Raw genomic sequence first — 16,350 nt, forward strand, 5'->3', positions numbered from 1 at the left:
ATTGTTCAAAAAAAAATCTCTTACCACTCTCACTTCAGTGGTGCAAAAAGTCATAAAATTAAGGCTGGGAAGCCGATAGTGTCCAGCTCTTAAATTTATGTTATTACTTCAGTTTCCACAGTATTAGGTGGAGTACGTTTCATCAGAGCAAAGCCAAAATAACTGTTGTTTAGGCCAAGCTTTGTTTGTGCCTTGTTTTTTCTCCAAAGACACAACTAAATTGTATGAGCATGGTTCTAATTCTTCTCTGTAAGGAGACATTTTTAAAGGCTGTTTATTAAAGCAACATTACCAATCCATCTAGTCATTCTGCCCTTTCAACATCAGTCACATTTCAGCTTGTGTTTCTTTTGGCAGGTTCATCCACTAAGTTTGACTAATCTCCTGGGGCTATGTAAGCTACAACTAATGAGAGGGGAAAAAAAGAAGACCTCTAGGGACAGCCATTGTTTTTCCCTTTATAAACAATGAGTGGTGATAGGGTGGAGGGAATGCAGAGGAAATTTCTTTCGTCTTTTGTCTAAGTAGGTTCCCGTAGTTTCATAATGTCAGGCTGAAAGGTGGAGTCCTCCTTGAGTTTTTCAGTCAAAAAGCAGGGCTCTCAACTTCTATCATTTGAAAACGTATTTTTCCCAAGCTTACCCAAGCCATGTTGACTGTAATGCTTCCTTGAGGAGTCTCTTTAAGTATATGATAATTATTTGTCGGCTACTTATATATAAAAAATACAGAAAGAATGAGTATTCTAGAAGTTATGTGGCCATATACCACTTGATAGAATGTCAAAGAACTGTAGTCCTTTATGCAGTATGCAACAAGTATGCAGTCAGAAGTTAAGATACCTGATTGATGGTATAGCCTACAAATCTAATTTTCCTCTGAAATTAAGCAATACTTTTTGTCATCTTCCTTCATGGAGTTTCCACAATCACTTTAATAACTACTGTTCCTAACACGTATGTGCTTTGTATTCTGTGCCTGGAAAATACAGGTAACAGTGCCATTACTACAGATGATACATTACTGTTTCTGAAATGGTTTGCTCAAAGTCATAAATTTTACTAGATATAGTAAAATTTTAAAAAAATAAAATTAAAAGCACCTGTATTAGGTGCTTTTTGGAGACTGAGAATAAGAAGATTGACAACATGGTGTTACATTTCAAGTGTAGCACTTGCATATTGGTGCGCATAAACAGCATAAGTACAGCAGCTGCAGAACATAGATTTCGTGTCAGTGATCTGTTCTCAAGTGATAAGCTAAATTTTGAATGTATTTTAATGCATGCTTAGTGTATTTAGCATTTTTGTTTTGCTGGCATCAGTCATCCATTATTAGTCAACAAAATATGCTCTCGTCAATGAATGTAAGAGTCTTTTATTAGTATGAGGACTAATAATAATTATGATTACAAGTTTCACACTAGAGTTGTGTGAGTGGACTCTTAAGAGTTGTTTATTTGATTATAAGGGCTCCTGATGGGAAATACAATTAAATGGACAGCTGCTTCGAATATATGCATTTTATCCCACTTGTTAGTTACATGAATAGCAGGGTTACTACAAAAGCTGATAAGCTGAAACTTTTTTTTTCACTAAAAGGCAAAATAAAAGGTAGGGTTATTAATAATAAAGGCAAAATAGTGATAGGAAAGGAACATAATTTCATATTCTTTGTCAGTGGCAATGATTGACCATATTCATACCAATGAAACCTTGTTATTAGGTAACAGAAAGTAATGGCTTTTGTAGAATAAGCAGCCTCCATCCATTTTCCTGAAGAAAAAGCTATCATATTTATTAAGATCTGTCTTCTTCCAGCTTCCTAGGCTTTTGGTTTGTTCTAACCAGTACTTTTTGAAGATGTAAATATTTAGAGGAGAGCAGAAATAGATAGCGTTAAGTAAATAAATTTCATCAAATGCTGAATTTTCACGCAAGCGTTTTCGCGTGAAGTAGACCAGATATCATGAAGTGCAAAATGAACTTAAACGGATGCTGACTTTAAGTGGTGTACATTTAACTCAGAGAGGTAGTTGTTTGAGTTATTTTCTTTCTTGTAACTCAGGTATAACTGATTAAAAAAAAAAAAAACATAAATAAAAGAAAACCTTCACTTTTAATGTATTTAGCATTCTCCTACTGCTGACATGGCAGTCTTCCTTTTCCCCTCCCCTTACTATATTAAAGGCTTTCAGAAGTTGGTCCTACTACACGTGTGGTAGGGAATACTGATTTATAATCATACAGACCATCTGTTTTCTTTATTTAAAAAATGTGGGGTTCTTTCATGTACTTCTTTTCATGGTTATCAGGATTCTGAAAAAGATGCACACAGGCAAAAGCTAATCTGGGTAAAAGACAAACAAACAGCAGAAGAGTGCAAGTATTTAGCTTAACAATTCTGAGAAGAACACGGGTGGCTGGCCAATTAGTCTTTGGAACCACTTTCACTGAATTAAACAACTCTTCGGTTACTCGTACTTTACGCAGACTATGGACCCAAGCATGCTAATAGTTACAAATGTACACTTGGTTCTGGAATAGTTTGTGTTAAAAAAAATACTCTTCCTGAGAATATAATTTTATCCTGTAACCACATTTGTAATTGCCTGTATTTCGGATGTTTTGTTTTAGTTAAATGTCAGTTTTTCTTAGCTTTCTGGTCTACACCCTAGTGAGTGCTCAAGAGATTCTTAAAAGAAAAAAAGATTGGGGTTTCCTAAGCTGTCAAATACTGTGTTTTTATGAAGCAAAACATCTCAAACTGAAAAAAGGAGATCAAAATGCAATATTACTATGTTAACCCAAGGGAACTGAAGCAATAGTGTAACCCTCAGTAACTGGGGCCAGAGCCATATCCAGCATTAACTTGGGGTAGGCGCGGTTTTGGATTAGAGCCCTCTATTTTTGTTACTAAGAAAGTTCAATTACTATGATGGCAGTTATCCCAAGGCTTTTTTTCCCTTCTTTCAGCTTACGCTACGAGATAACAAGAAGTTGGTCCCTGTCACAATAATCAAACAAGGTAATCTTCTATATATTTTTAAACTGTTTCTTTTGTTCTGCAAGACTGATTTAAAATTAATAGGAGGGGAAAAAAACTACTGACTGTGATGTGAATGCATGAAATTTCCCTTTTAGAATCGGTAGAACCTTAGAAACTATCATGTTCTTTAATTACAAATAATACCAAGCTGTTAGCCACTTGTTAATAAAATGAGTTATTAATTTGCATTACAAACAATGCCTTTGTTGATTTCCTGAATGGACACCAATCAATTTTGACTTCGGCTACTATCCATTCTTTCATGTTTCTATTGAATTGTACAGGTGTCTTGGTCTTCCATCTGTGCATGGCTCAATATTTGAGCTTGAAATGCAGTAGTATAGATGAGAATAATGTTGCCAAACTTTTGATGTCTGCACTGTGGATGTCTTTAGCTACACCACTGTCTTAACCTTCTGCTCCCTTCCCCAGTCAGTGGAGAGAGACAGCTACAATAGACTTAGATATATTGACCTTTAGAAGTACCTGTTTCTCACCTGTGACTGTAGTAGTGAGAGGTAGCATAGTAGTGTAATTGTTGAAAATTAACTACTTGCAGATAGTGAAGAAAATGAGGTGCAGATTAAAACTTGCTAACGGAAATTATATTGTAAATAATTTTAAGCAACAAAATCAAGCAAATTGTCTTCTGAGGTATTTCACAGTTCAAGAAACAATGGAGGGTGGTGCAAAAGCAAATTAGAGTAATTACCGCTAAATTATGACTGTACTGACATTTACTTCACATCTGTTTTTTCCAGTATGCCTCTTTCCTAAAGACATATGAATGGTAGGGTAATGAGATGTGCCAGAGCTGGCCATTTATTAACACAAGCATAGAATGATATTTTTCACCAAGGACCTCAAACTGATATGCTAGGAAGAAGAGATGCACAGTTAAGAGGAAATGTAGAAGTAACACAATTTGCAGTCTCTTAAACTGAATGCAAATGTAGAAAAGTTTACAATGATGTCTTCATCTTTTAGTATTAAATTGAGGAAAGGCTTTCAGAATGCTGAGGCTTGTCTCAGTGGTGGCTTTGTTTCCTGTTTCAGGCCTTTTCAAGTGATTTTCTGATGTACTTGTTTTGTCTCCACAGTTATTCAAAATAGGACACAGTCCAAAACTTCAGATAGTTCTTCTCTGCCTGGAGCAATATTAGGTGAGGAGAAGATTTATTGTTTCAATATTTCTTCCTCTGTGGCTGAAAATTTGAACTGTGTAAATGCTTTGAGTTTTCTTGATCTTGATAGCTCTTTCATTAAATGTGTCTTTTGCACATAAATGTAGAACATATAGAGAAATGTCTGTCATATACTGCTTAGAGCAGTAACCTCTGATAACCACATTTGGTTGTCCTCCTTGGCACACTAGACAAAATGTCCCTGTATCTATGATATTACAGTACTCCAGGGTTGTATGCTTTAGTACTGAATTGTTTTGAATTGTTTGCCATTCTGAAGAATAGTGAAAGTGTTAATACAGCGAGTGATTTTTTTTTATAAAAAAAAAAAAAAGGAAATGGCACCAAACGGGAGTAATAATTACTGAATAGGATTAACTCAATTCCCAGATATTCAGGCTAAACTCCCAGTGGTTCTGTAGTAGTTGGTCACATATTTCAGAAGACAGACTATATATTTATTGTTCAGCTCATCTGGAATTAATGGCTCACTCACCTTTCTGTGTAGTGCACCTTATTGTTCCGGGTCTCAATGAAACTCAGCAGAAACTTTTTCCTCCCCTGACAATAGATGACATACCTCAAGCATCCAGGAAAAAACTGGGTAAGCAGAAATGAACTAAGCTCTTATTTGTTCGTGAGAAGCATCAGTAGTACGGGGGGAGGGGGGGGTGTGAGATTGGGTATGCAAGAGAAAAGCCCCTTTTTCCTGTTTTACCTTTCATTTTGTATTTGTTTAATTAATGGTTTGTTTGGAATTCTAAGAGTTTGTAGGAATACGCTTATTTTAAAACAACTGAACAAGGTTTTAAGTATTTCATAGTCATGCAAAAGTATATGTACTAGCTTTGATCCATAAAGAAGGGAAGGAAAAACATAACCATGTTTATGGTATTTAGGGGTTTTGCTTTGCTTTACATTGTAACTTTTTTTTTCATAAGTGTTTTCTTTCAGTGTTTGTCTGTAAAAACAGGAGTTTGTGTGCACTTGTAAGACCAGATTTTATGTGAATTTTATTTTATGAGTTCTGATTTGAGTAGACATGAGAAATTGTTTCATGGAGAGATTCTTATTGATTATCTGTAATTAAATCCATGAGAAAAGAGTAGCCACAAATTTCAATACAAATTTCATGTATATCTCATGAGGATGCCTGGAACTTGCAGGTTCCAAGTCCACGTGAAAGATTTATTGAGGCTTTTGTTTAAGTTCAGTAAATTAGCAAATCATCTGTGAATGGCACAATCATGGGAAATACAGCTGTCTTTATAACCTTAAAAACGTCCCTGGTCCCTCTTTCACAGATGGCTTGAGCAGAATTCTGGAGCTGATGATTTTTGGCTTGCCAAGGCCTAGTACTTTATCTGAACTCTTTACAACTATGTGAGATTTTCTTCCTTTCTTCTTTCTGTTATTTTTTTTTTTTTACTCTGTTGCTCCATTGCTGGCCATGGCACATTCTCAGACTAGTTTGCTTTGCAGTGAGAAAAGAGCACTGTTTGTTCCTGTTCAGATATTTTGTGCATGCAAGGGTAGAGCTACACAGCAGAGTAACACTGAAACGTGTTTGAGTAAGAATATGTTTGAACTAATGCTGAGTTACTTGGATTTCAGCAAAGCTTTCAGTACTGTTTCTTGCAGTATCTCTCTGGACAAAACGTCCAGCATACAAGTGCATAATAGGATGGGTGAACAATTGGCCAACAGGCTGGGCTCAAAGGTCTTTAGCAAATGGGGTTACATCAGGCTGGCAGCCAGTCATTAGTGAGGTTCCACAGGGCTCCGTTTTGGGGCCAGTGCTCTTCAATGTTTTCATAAATGACTTGATGCAGAACTTGAAGGAATGATAAGTAAGTTTGTGTACAATACTAAATTGGGAGGAGCCATTGACTCCGTCAAGGGTAGAAAGGCCTTGCAGAGAGATCTTGACAAATTAGAGGGCTGGACACTGACCGCATGCAGTTTAAAATGAGCAGGTGCTGGATTCTGCACCTAAGACAGAGTAGTCCTGAGTGTATGTAGAGACTGGGAGACAAGAAGCTGGAGAACAGCTCCACAGAAAGGGATCTGGGATTTCTAGTCAACAGCAAGCTGAATATGAGCCAGCAGCGTGCCCTGGCAGCCAGGAGGGGGTCAAACCTACCCTGGGGTGCCTCAGGCACTGCCGGTTGAGGGAAGACACTGTCCCGCTTTGCTCTGCGCATGTGTGGTCTCACCTCGAGCACTGTGTGCAGTTTTGGGTGCCACAATATGAGGAGAACATAAAACTATTAGAGAGTGTCCAAACGAGGGCTAAGGAGATGGTGAAGGGTTTAGAGGGGAAGAAGTATGAGGAGCAGATGAGGTCCCTTGGATTGTTCAGCCCTGAGCAGAGCAAGCTGAGGGGAGGCCTCATGGTGGCCTGCAGCTTCATCACAAGGGGAGTGGAGGGGCAGGCGCTGAGCTCTGCTCTCTGGGGACAGCAACAGGACATCAGCCTGGGTGTTAGGAAAAGGTTCTTCACTGAGGGGATGGTTGGGCACTGGAACCGGCTTACTAGGGCAGTGGTCACAGCACTGAGCCTGTCGGAGTTGAAGAAGCATTTGGACAATGCACACAGACACATGGTCTGATTTTTGATCCTGTGTGGATCCAGGAGTTGGACTCAATGATCCTTGTCAGTCCTATCCAACTTGGGATATTTTGTGATTCTACGAAAAATTAGCATCCCTAAGCATCATCTCCTAGCATCATCTGTGGCTACTGAAAATTGAAACTAAGCAGAAAAACTTAATTGTAGTATTTATATTACAGAACATTATTAGTTTTCAGTCATGGTGATGTAATTTACCATATTGTTAACTTGATAACTAATATTTTCTTTGAAAATTAAATATAGAAAAAAAGGTGTTTGTCTTTGCTAGCTTGGTTTTAATTTAGTTAAGGTTTTAAGGTTTAAAAAGTTTAAGATATGGGATGTACAGGTAACAAACAAATGTACCATTTAAAGACCACATTTTGACCAATCCGTTTGTAATAACCCTCACTTCTAGTAAACCATATTATAAAACCTCCAATATTGGTTTTGGACTAGAAGGTTTTATTGGTTTGGTTCTCTACTAGTAAAATTATGTCTTTCTGCAGGAAAACATTTTGCTTTCAAATAGGTTGTAAGGCTCAGTAGGGTGCACAGTAAAAATAGGAGAAAGTGATTGTGAGCAAAAGACAAGGAAAAAGAGAAAGGTAACTTCAGTTGTCCAACTTCGGCATTTGGCTGAGCGTAGAACTCGGACTTCTAAATTTAGATGCTCTAATGTGTTTAAAATAGCTGGTGTGATGCCAGTTTGGAGCTGCTCTTTATGGTAGATTACACAATCATCTTTGTGAAAATAACTAGAGTAAACAAGTGATGCTTTGTTTTGTTCCATTTACTATTTGTTCCTTACCAGAGAACATCAAGTGCATGGTTGTACACACAGGGGAATACCGGATTTCAAAGGATTGTAAAACAGTAAATAATTATTGCTTGAAAAGCAAAAATACTCAGAGAAATAATTTAAATTTGTAAAATAATTGACAAAAAGACGTATTGATCAAGAACAAATTTCCTTCACTCATGCCTGAGAACTATTTCTACAGTAAAATGCAGTAAGGCTTATGTTGTGTATGGAGTTACAACTAAGTATGATTTTCTGACATATTGCAACTATTCTAATTTTATATTATTTAGAAAAGTCAAAATAAAACATTTCAGAATAACATATTTTTTGATTCTCAAAATAATTTTTATTTACTTAATCAAAAATTTACTATTTTTTTTTAAAGAATAGTAGTCCAGAAAAAAAAAAAACATAGTAAAGAATTTCTTCTTAACATCTAATCTAAATCTCTTCTCTTTTACTTTAAGCCATTACCCCTTGTCCTTTCACTGTACTCCCTGATAAAGAATCCTGATTCAGCTTTCTTGTAGAATTCCTTTAGGTACTAGAAGATTGAAAATCTGTATTACATCTTTGAATTTTGAAAGGAATTTTGCTGTTAATGCTGAAATGCTAGACAAATGAAAAACACTGAAAACTATTTTGCACTGTGAAAGTAATGACTCATAAAACTTGCTGTAAATGTTATTTTCAAAGCATCTTTTTTATGAATAAAACAATACCAAAAATTGCAAGCACGTTCAACATCATTAGACAGGTGCTTGTACTCATTGTGTGGTGGATGTTCATTGATTCCTAAAGCTATTCAGCCATTCAACTACATTGGTTTTATTTGGCAGACTGAAGTGGGACAGAAAAAAATCTGTAGTGGAACAGAACAGATGCAGCTTTTCTATAACTCTCTACTATCTTTGTCCCTTTAGCTAAGAATGAAACCCATGTATGGCCTGCTGAATCCAAAACACCAGAAGTTCAAGAAATCTCCCCAGAGTCCCTTCCAGGTAATGAGAATTCTATTTTTAGAAACTCTGTTGAATATCTTTGCCGAAGATATAAACTTAAATTAAATTCATCTTTGTGTGGCTTGAAGCAGTTATTGTGTTACTAAATGCAGTAGGTGGAAGAAAGGAGCATAATGAAGCTGAATTAGTAGCTCTGAGTGGTACCTAGAATTAGAATGTAGGTAAAAATCTGACTGTAGTTTTGGAATAAAGCTCCAGTTGTTAGGTTTGTAAAAAAAAAAAAAAAACTGTAATAATAATGAAATTAATTAGAATAGAACAATAATAGAACTACAACCATATTTTCATGGGCGGATGGCTATCTTGCAATTGTGAAAAATAGCAAAACAAAAGTGATCTTGTGATGCACCTTGAACTTCTGACTTTCAAGATAGAAAGAAAATGAGGAATGCATGTGTGAGATTAAGATTGAACAGTCACAGTTCACAGGCACTATTTTAGAGGTGCAGGGAATGACAGCATGATGTGCCATTAAAGTTCAGTTTTGAAAACATTAATATGGAGCACGTTCTGTCTGTGGACTTGCTTACTATTAAAGTAAATGGGAGCTGTTCATATACATGGGAAAGGAATATAAAATCAATCCTAGATTCATATTCAATGTTATGCGTCTGTCAAATGTATGTTAACTTATGTCGAAGATTGAAGTTTTCATCATTTATTCATGGCTGAAAAAAATACTTACGTAAAAGGATGTAGTCAGAGGCTAATTTGTTCAATTCTTCAAAAATGTGAGGTGAAATTTTAAATCTCACAGGATTTACTGCCTTCATTTATTTAAGAAACAAGTTAGGCAATGTAAGTAGACTACTTTATCAAGTCGTATGGCAAGCATAGCCCTACATTTTAACATTTGCAATATGAAGGCAAAAAGCTGGAGAGAAATATATTGGTCAGAGTCAAATGACGAAGTGTTACTTTCCACTTTGCTATTGCTATCAACTCACATTTCTGATTTGCTTAGGTAGCCATATGCCTCTCTCCATTTTCTTTACTCTGATTTTTATCCTATAACTGAGACTAACCTGAGTCTGCTGTCATTAAAAATGGTATTTGGCTTTTGCCAATGTGTTTGCTGAGAGGGGAGAAAGGAGGTTTGAATGGCGACAAGACTTGAAAATGAAAAAGAATTTGAGAAACCAAGACAGGGAAGGTTTGATTTGATTTAGTTAAGTCATATTATGTAATCTTTCTGTGATTACTGTATTCAATCAATAATGTATGTCCTGTTTGACCAAAATGATGTAGTAGATTGTTCCTTTGGCATCACCGCCTTCACTCAGATACTGCCCTTAAATGTGACTGCATTTATTTTATTCCATACATGTATCAAAGATACTGCACATTCCATCATGAGACCTTCTCAGATTTTAATTAAAAAACAAAAACTCTTTCCAGTTGTACCAGAATTTTGCCCTCCAAAAAAATATATAGGGAATACGAGATACAAGATGAAGTCATGCAACAAAAACGTGTAGTGATCACTAACCATGTTTTAGATGAAGCAATCCATTGTTTTTAGTCTCCAGAAAATGCTGTTTTTTATTTCACACCCTGTAGATAAGTCTATTTGCCAAATTCTACTTTTAACTCTGCCTTCCTTTGGGCAAAACCTTTATATGAATTGCTCTTTTCTGTCCATCCTAAATATTAAAAGTAAAACAAAAATATTCCTTCACAGGAAATTTTTTTATCAAAGTAGGCTCTAAATTCTAGAAGCTTAGCATATGTTTTAATAAACAGCTTGACACTAATTGGAAACGTGTGGATAATTTAAAAAAAAGTTGTGAAGAACACTTTTGTTTGTTTTACAATTTGAGGTCTCTTGTAGACTTAAATTACACACTTATTTTACAGAATAACTTACCTTGTCTATATAACTACAGAACAAGCAATTTACAAATATATTTTACAGAACTTCACAATTTTGTGAAAGTCAGAATTGACTGCATAAATTTATGTAATCACTTGTCCTGCAAAAAATCCTAGTCCTCAGGCTTGCATTCTAATCAAAATACACCATTTCTTGTGCTGGAATTTACTGGTTAGTCAAGTAAACAGTGTGAAATCTGACACAGAGCCTGGGAGGAGAGACTCAGTCCATTTCATTTCCATTCCTTTGTGTTCTGTAATTATGTACCTGATATACAGTAATTCTAATCATAAATTTCGTCATCTCTAGACATAGCACAGAATTATATTTTTGTGAGGTTGGATAGTATGTTTCATTATACGTGGTAGTAATTGGCAACTACTCTCTATTTAGTGGCAAATGATATATAACTGTTTGTTACATCTAAACATGTTCATATTGCTATCATACCATCAGTTATTTACTGAAATACTTGAAATCCTTTTCATCTTCTACTTCATGCTTCCTCTGTGGTTTTGCTTCCATATCTCTTTTTCTTTGGTGACCATTCCTTTTATTTATAATTTGCTGATCACAGTACCAATGTCTCATGTTAAAGAAGATCTTTCAGGCATGTCACACTATTTACATTAGAGAATGTATTCATTGTGGTTACAGTATTTCAGTTTAAGGGGGGAAATGGCAGTAGCAGGAAATGGAAATGAGAGTGAATCCCTTAAAAGAAAACAGAAGTTATCTGAGTTTAACTTCTGTCTAGCTATTGAATAGGCAAAAATAACCTGAATAGTTATGCATTTGAGACAGACTTGCACAAGCAGCTGAAGTGAGAGATCTGAGCCCTGGCCTTTTACAAGGGTTACATTTGAGAGGGTAACATGTAGGCACAATTAATTGAGATTATCAATAAGATCTGTTTCGTTATATTTCTTTCGGATTTACCAATTTGAAAATCATACTAGATTGACTTGCAGTAAGACATAGTCATTACTTGCTGTGAAAGGTTTAGGAACTGGTACCAGAAGTGGCAACAGAACACTCATTTAAAAAGAGCTGTGTGCTGTCTGTCATGCAAGGGAAGAAAAGAACTTAGAGCATTTCAGCAAGCAGAACTCTCTGAAAAGCTCCATGAGCTGGGCCACTCTTATATTCCTCTGAGTCTTTGCCAAAGGGTGTGTTTTGTGGTGTGGTGTTGGTCAGCAACTTTTTTTGGTGTATTTGTCAGCCAAGCATCCCACCATTTTCTTAATTTCAGGCCTCCCCTCCCTTGGCATACACTTCCATGGAAAGACTAGTTAGTAAGCTCTTTCATGCTTCATTTTTGCCAGTCTTGTTACAATATTTTCCAGTTAAGAATAATATATTCTTAACAGAACAGCATGAATTCATGCTTTCTTACTTTTATTTTTTTTCAGTCATGAAAATTCAGTTGAATCCGATGTGTGCACTTTATTAACTTCACAAAGAAATTGGAACTGACCAACAGTTACAAATAGCACATTTGTCTAGGACATGGAAGAACTAGTTTGGAAAAAAATGTAACAAACAAAAACCAAAACAGCAGGTTATTTATTTATGTAAGGAATTGTACCAGAAATATATCAAAGCAGTCTTGTGAAATAGAAAACAGACTTGAAGTAAAAAGGACCACTTGTGAATCCAAGGTAGGGTTAATGCATAGTAGGGATAGGTACAGATAATGCATGGTAACTCCTTTGTTGCCATATTTTCCAAGTTCTGTTCTTCCTGTCCTCCTTCTGGATCCTGAAGGCTTCCCCTTGTGCTCACATGGGATACCTGAAAAAGTAGGATTACTGCTTCCATCAGAATATGCCAATGCTGTCTGGGGAGGAAGAGAGGAACGTGAATGAGAGAGCTTAGAGAAAAATAAGAAATGTTGCCTAAATGAATGCTTGCTATGTTGTTATGGTGTGAGAGTAAACTATCATGTGTAAGCGTATGTGTATGTGTATGGTGTAAGAGTAAACTTATCATGCTTGGTTATATTAATGATTTACTTTGCAGCTACCAGTGAACCAGCCCAGAAGAATATTAAACCTACTTTACCTCATACCCTGTAAATGCCAGAGGCATTTCTGGGTGAATTACTCTTTTTCTGTAATTTAACTTTTAAGGTCTAAAGTTTCTGCTTCATGTACCACTTTATTAAAAAAATAATAAAATAAAATTAAAAAAAGTCTTCTGTTGCTTCATATCAACCTTACACTATTTTGTGCAAAATAGAGAGGAGAGCCTGGTTTCTTTTATCCCAATCCTTTGTTCATCTTGCTCAGCTCACATAGTTGCCAAGAGTCATGCTTCATATGAGTATAAATCAGCTAACCTCTTAAAACAAACAAACAAAAAAAAAATGCGTAATGAGGCCTAAATGTCTGCATTTGACTTTTTTTTTCTCATGGTTACATTTCAACAGAAAAAAATGTTAGCTTTTGAAGTACTTCTGGGGAATTTGTGTTTGTTTGTTGTTTCTGTTATCTTTCTAGGTCTCTCACGGGTGAATTTTCTCCCACAAGTTTCATAGAGTTAAATTGCTTGAATATCTCTGTACTACTAAATCCCTCTTCCAGTGTTGACAGTAACAGCACTGTTGACTTAGTAGAAGCTGAATTGGGTCCTGATAAGGCAGCATGTGTGGAGATTGCAGCTTTTGTGGCACTGAAACACACTATTCTCCAAAGCAGAAAATAGTAGAATGTGTGTAACTTTAGTAGCCACTATCCAGCTATTTGCAAGCTGGAAAACAGCATGTTTTCTTCAGGAAATGAAATAATAAACTTAGAAATACACTTGAGTAGTTCTTGCTTGCATACTTGCTAAGCATACTTAGTCGATCGTGGAAGTACGGAGAGCAAAGTGAAAAAGGGATATATCTCTTCTTTTACTCCATTTCAGAATGAAAGTGTTCTTTTAGGAAACTATGAAGACTAAAACTTTATAAAGACTTAAACTTTTTAAGGCACTTAAATGACTATAATGATGCTGGACACCGATGTTAAAGATCTTCTCTAAACATCAATTTGTGCTAAATGCTGTGTAATTCGTTCTGTGGAAGGAAGTACTGGTCTTATCCCATTCAAGGCTTGAGAATGTACCATCCTGTGTTCCATATCAATAAGCTATTTTATTTTATAATCTGAGATTTCCAATTGTGTGTCCTTCATAATTGAGTAAATGCTATGGGACCTCTGACAAGAAGGAAGAAAATGTGATACTGGCTTACATACCATAGGAATTAAATATTATGTGAAACAGGAGGCATATAATTATGCACTAGTGTATTAAAATATGGTTAGCAATTCAGTTTAGGTACAACAAATTGCTGTTTAATTCGCTGCCCGTGGTTTACTCAGAAGGTGTAGAAAAAATAATAAAAATCAAAAGCTTATTTTATTGTTATTACTGGCTAAATGGAAGAGCTAGGGTATTACGGGTGAATCTGTATTCTTTTCCTGATAATTTTTGCATTAGCAGGATTAAAAAATCCAGAATAGCAGGGGAAATATTTATAAATACACTATGTAATGAAATAACTCTATTATGCTTAAAAAGTATGAACAAAACTTGAGAGACTGTAGCAGAAGTACTGTTTGAACTTACAATCTTAGCTTTGTTCTTTTTGACTAACATTTTCCTTTTGCTTGTGTAAAATTGCAGCAGAATAAATCCAATACATACGGACTTCACATGTGCAAATAAAAATTAATCATGATGAAGCTGAGCTACTGCAGAAATTATTCTAATCAGATAGCATAAAATAGTGGTGAGGAAGACAGTGGGCTTTGAGCAGTAGATAAAGAAATGCTCAGAGGGATTCAAAATTAAATAAAGCTTCTTCTTTTCTAGCTCAGGCTGAGAGAAAGCATGGACCTAAGGAATTTAAATCAACGCCTAAACCCGAATTGCAAACTCAAAACATACTGGGTAACTAATTTTGCTGCTTTTTACCTTCTTTGTACAGTAAATGGTTCTTTTTTTTCCCTTCTAGCAGAATTTTTCTACTACATCCTCTTTCTATTGAGCTACTCCATAGGAAGTCCTAATCAAAATTTTTTGATTCCCTTTGTGTTTCTAGTCACTCAAAGAGGAAATATAAACCAAAATGCATCTAGCTCTGGATGAGATGTGGCTCTTATGTATATGATTATTGCTAGCAGATTTGACTGGTTGATTCAATGTTATTTTTCAAAGTAATGATTTTTATTTATGTGATCTAAATAACCAACAAACAAAATTTCCATCAGTAAAATAACCTCAATGATACTGAAATAATGACCTCAATGATTTTCCTCTGATGACAGGTTCATTTAGGTAGCATCAACAGTAATGCAAAAGGAAAATTTTACTTTGCATGTGACATGATGTATTTGTATTTGTCCTGGAGGAAAAAAAAAAAAAAACTTTACAGATTTTTTAATATTATTTTTATTATTTTCAGAGTTTTCTTGTAACGAAAGATCTTAACTTCTAAGAAGTAATTAGTTTTGTGATTTGGAACAGCATTTACTTTCTTCTTGCGTTCATAATTCTAAGTTCTCCAACGTTGATTTTGTTGTCTATATTTTAATCCCCAAACTATGCAAAATTATGAACATAAACTGACGGTTATTTATAATTTTTTTTTTTTGATTTTCTAAAGCACAAATGTATAAATACAGGATGATGATTCAGAAAGGAGAGGAGTATGAACTTTTTCCAGCACAAAAATACAAATGTTCCTTGTGAAGAGGACTGCTGATGCTTCTCAATAAACGCTTTTACATATTCCTATTGATTCACACTAATGTCATACTCTCTTTTGTCTCTTACAGTTGCCAGTAGGTTTCCAGAATTTACTGAAGCTAAAACATCAATCTAATTTTCATGTTAACATTTAATCATTTTTTAAGCATAATTAATCTTGCTTATTTTTATTTTTTTGTGTGCTTTTTAAGATGAAGATATGAAATGTAATTCAGATGCGTCACTGCTTAATTTCAAATTAGGTGATAACAGTTCTTGATGGATTTTCATTACTAACTTCCCTTAATTGATGATTCTTTTGTGAATTTGTATTGTGATTGGAGGAAAAGGTGTGATTTCGTGCAGATTCCGCACACCTTTTTAAGTGACAAAGTTGCATGTGTTTGTTGTTTTTTTCTAGGTTGGAACAGCCTTTTTGTTGTTTAACATCATTGGTTTCAGGAGTGCTTTATAAGACAAAATATAGTTCCATACTGTGTCTTGCAGCATTCTTTATTAAATATAGCCTTGATTATTTCTTTTATCATAGCTTCTAATGAAATACATCCACTTCCTTCTGGATCCAGAATCTTTGATGCTCCAAAAAGTCCGTTGACACAACTTGGTAATAATTTTGTTTGTAAATTCGAGTAAACTTCCATGGAAAATTACCTGAATTACCTGATATTTGTTGTTGTTTAGCTGATAGGTTTTAACACTTGAACTGCAATAATATCATTCAGTAAATGTAAATTATGGCAGCAATTAGATTTTTCTTCACAAAATTTTCAAGTTTCTTTTTTCATTCTCAGTCTAGTTTTGTTTTATTGTAGTGACAGGTTGTAGTACTATATAGTACTACAAGAAGATAAACAACAAAAATTAATTGATACAGTCACCTAGTCAGTTGGAGAAGTTGTTACAGTTAAACCAAAGTAAACCAGAGCTATAGGCATGTCAAGGAGAGTTAGGGCAGGGCAGACCTGCCAGGCCTCGGTCCTAAACTCTGTACAAAGTTTATGGCCGACTACCAGCTACACAGTTACACTCATGCCATTACAGATTGT

General features: G+C 35.3%; 1 protein-coding gene across 50 annotated transcripts in view; it reads left to right on the top strand.

The window, feature by feature from the left end:
• ABI3BP (ABI family member 3 binding protein) overlaps window positions 1-16,350 on the top strand; it is a 185,417-nt gene that overhangs the window by 84,819 nt on the left and 84,248 nt on the right. For 43 of the 50 annotated variants that reach the window (XM_067003035.1, XM_067003061.1, XM_067003053.1 and 40 more), the window contains 6 exons: window positions 2,976-3,027; window positions 4,149-4,211; window positions 4,741-4,836; window positions 8,575-8,652; window positions 14,408-14,485; window positions 15,834-15,908. In XM_067003035.1, the coding sequence (XP_066859136.1) occupies window positions 2,976-3,027; window positions 4,149-4,211; window positions 4,741-4,836; window positions 8,575-8,652; window positions 14,408-14,485; window positions 15,834-15,908 (442 nt within the window). The remainder of the gene's footprint in view (window positions 1-2,975; window positions 3,028-4,148; window positions 4,212-4,740; window positions 4,837-8,574; window positions 8,653-14,407; window positions 14,486-15,833; window positions 15,909-16,350) is intronic. The other 7 variants (XM_067003020.1, XM_067003095.1, XM_067003147.1 and 4 more) reach the window with 2 other exon arrangements.

Source organism: Anser cygnoides, chromosome 1 (assembly GCF_040182565.1).
Source record: "Anser cygnoides isolate HZ-2024a breed goose chromosome 1, Taihu_goose_T2T_genome, whole genome shotgun sequence".
NCBI lineage: Eukaryota > Metazoa > Chordata > Aves > Anseriformes > Anatidae > Anser > Anser cygnoides.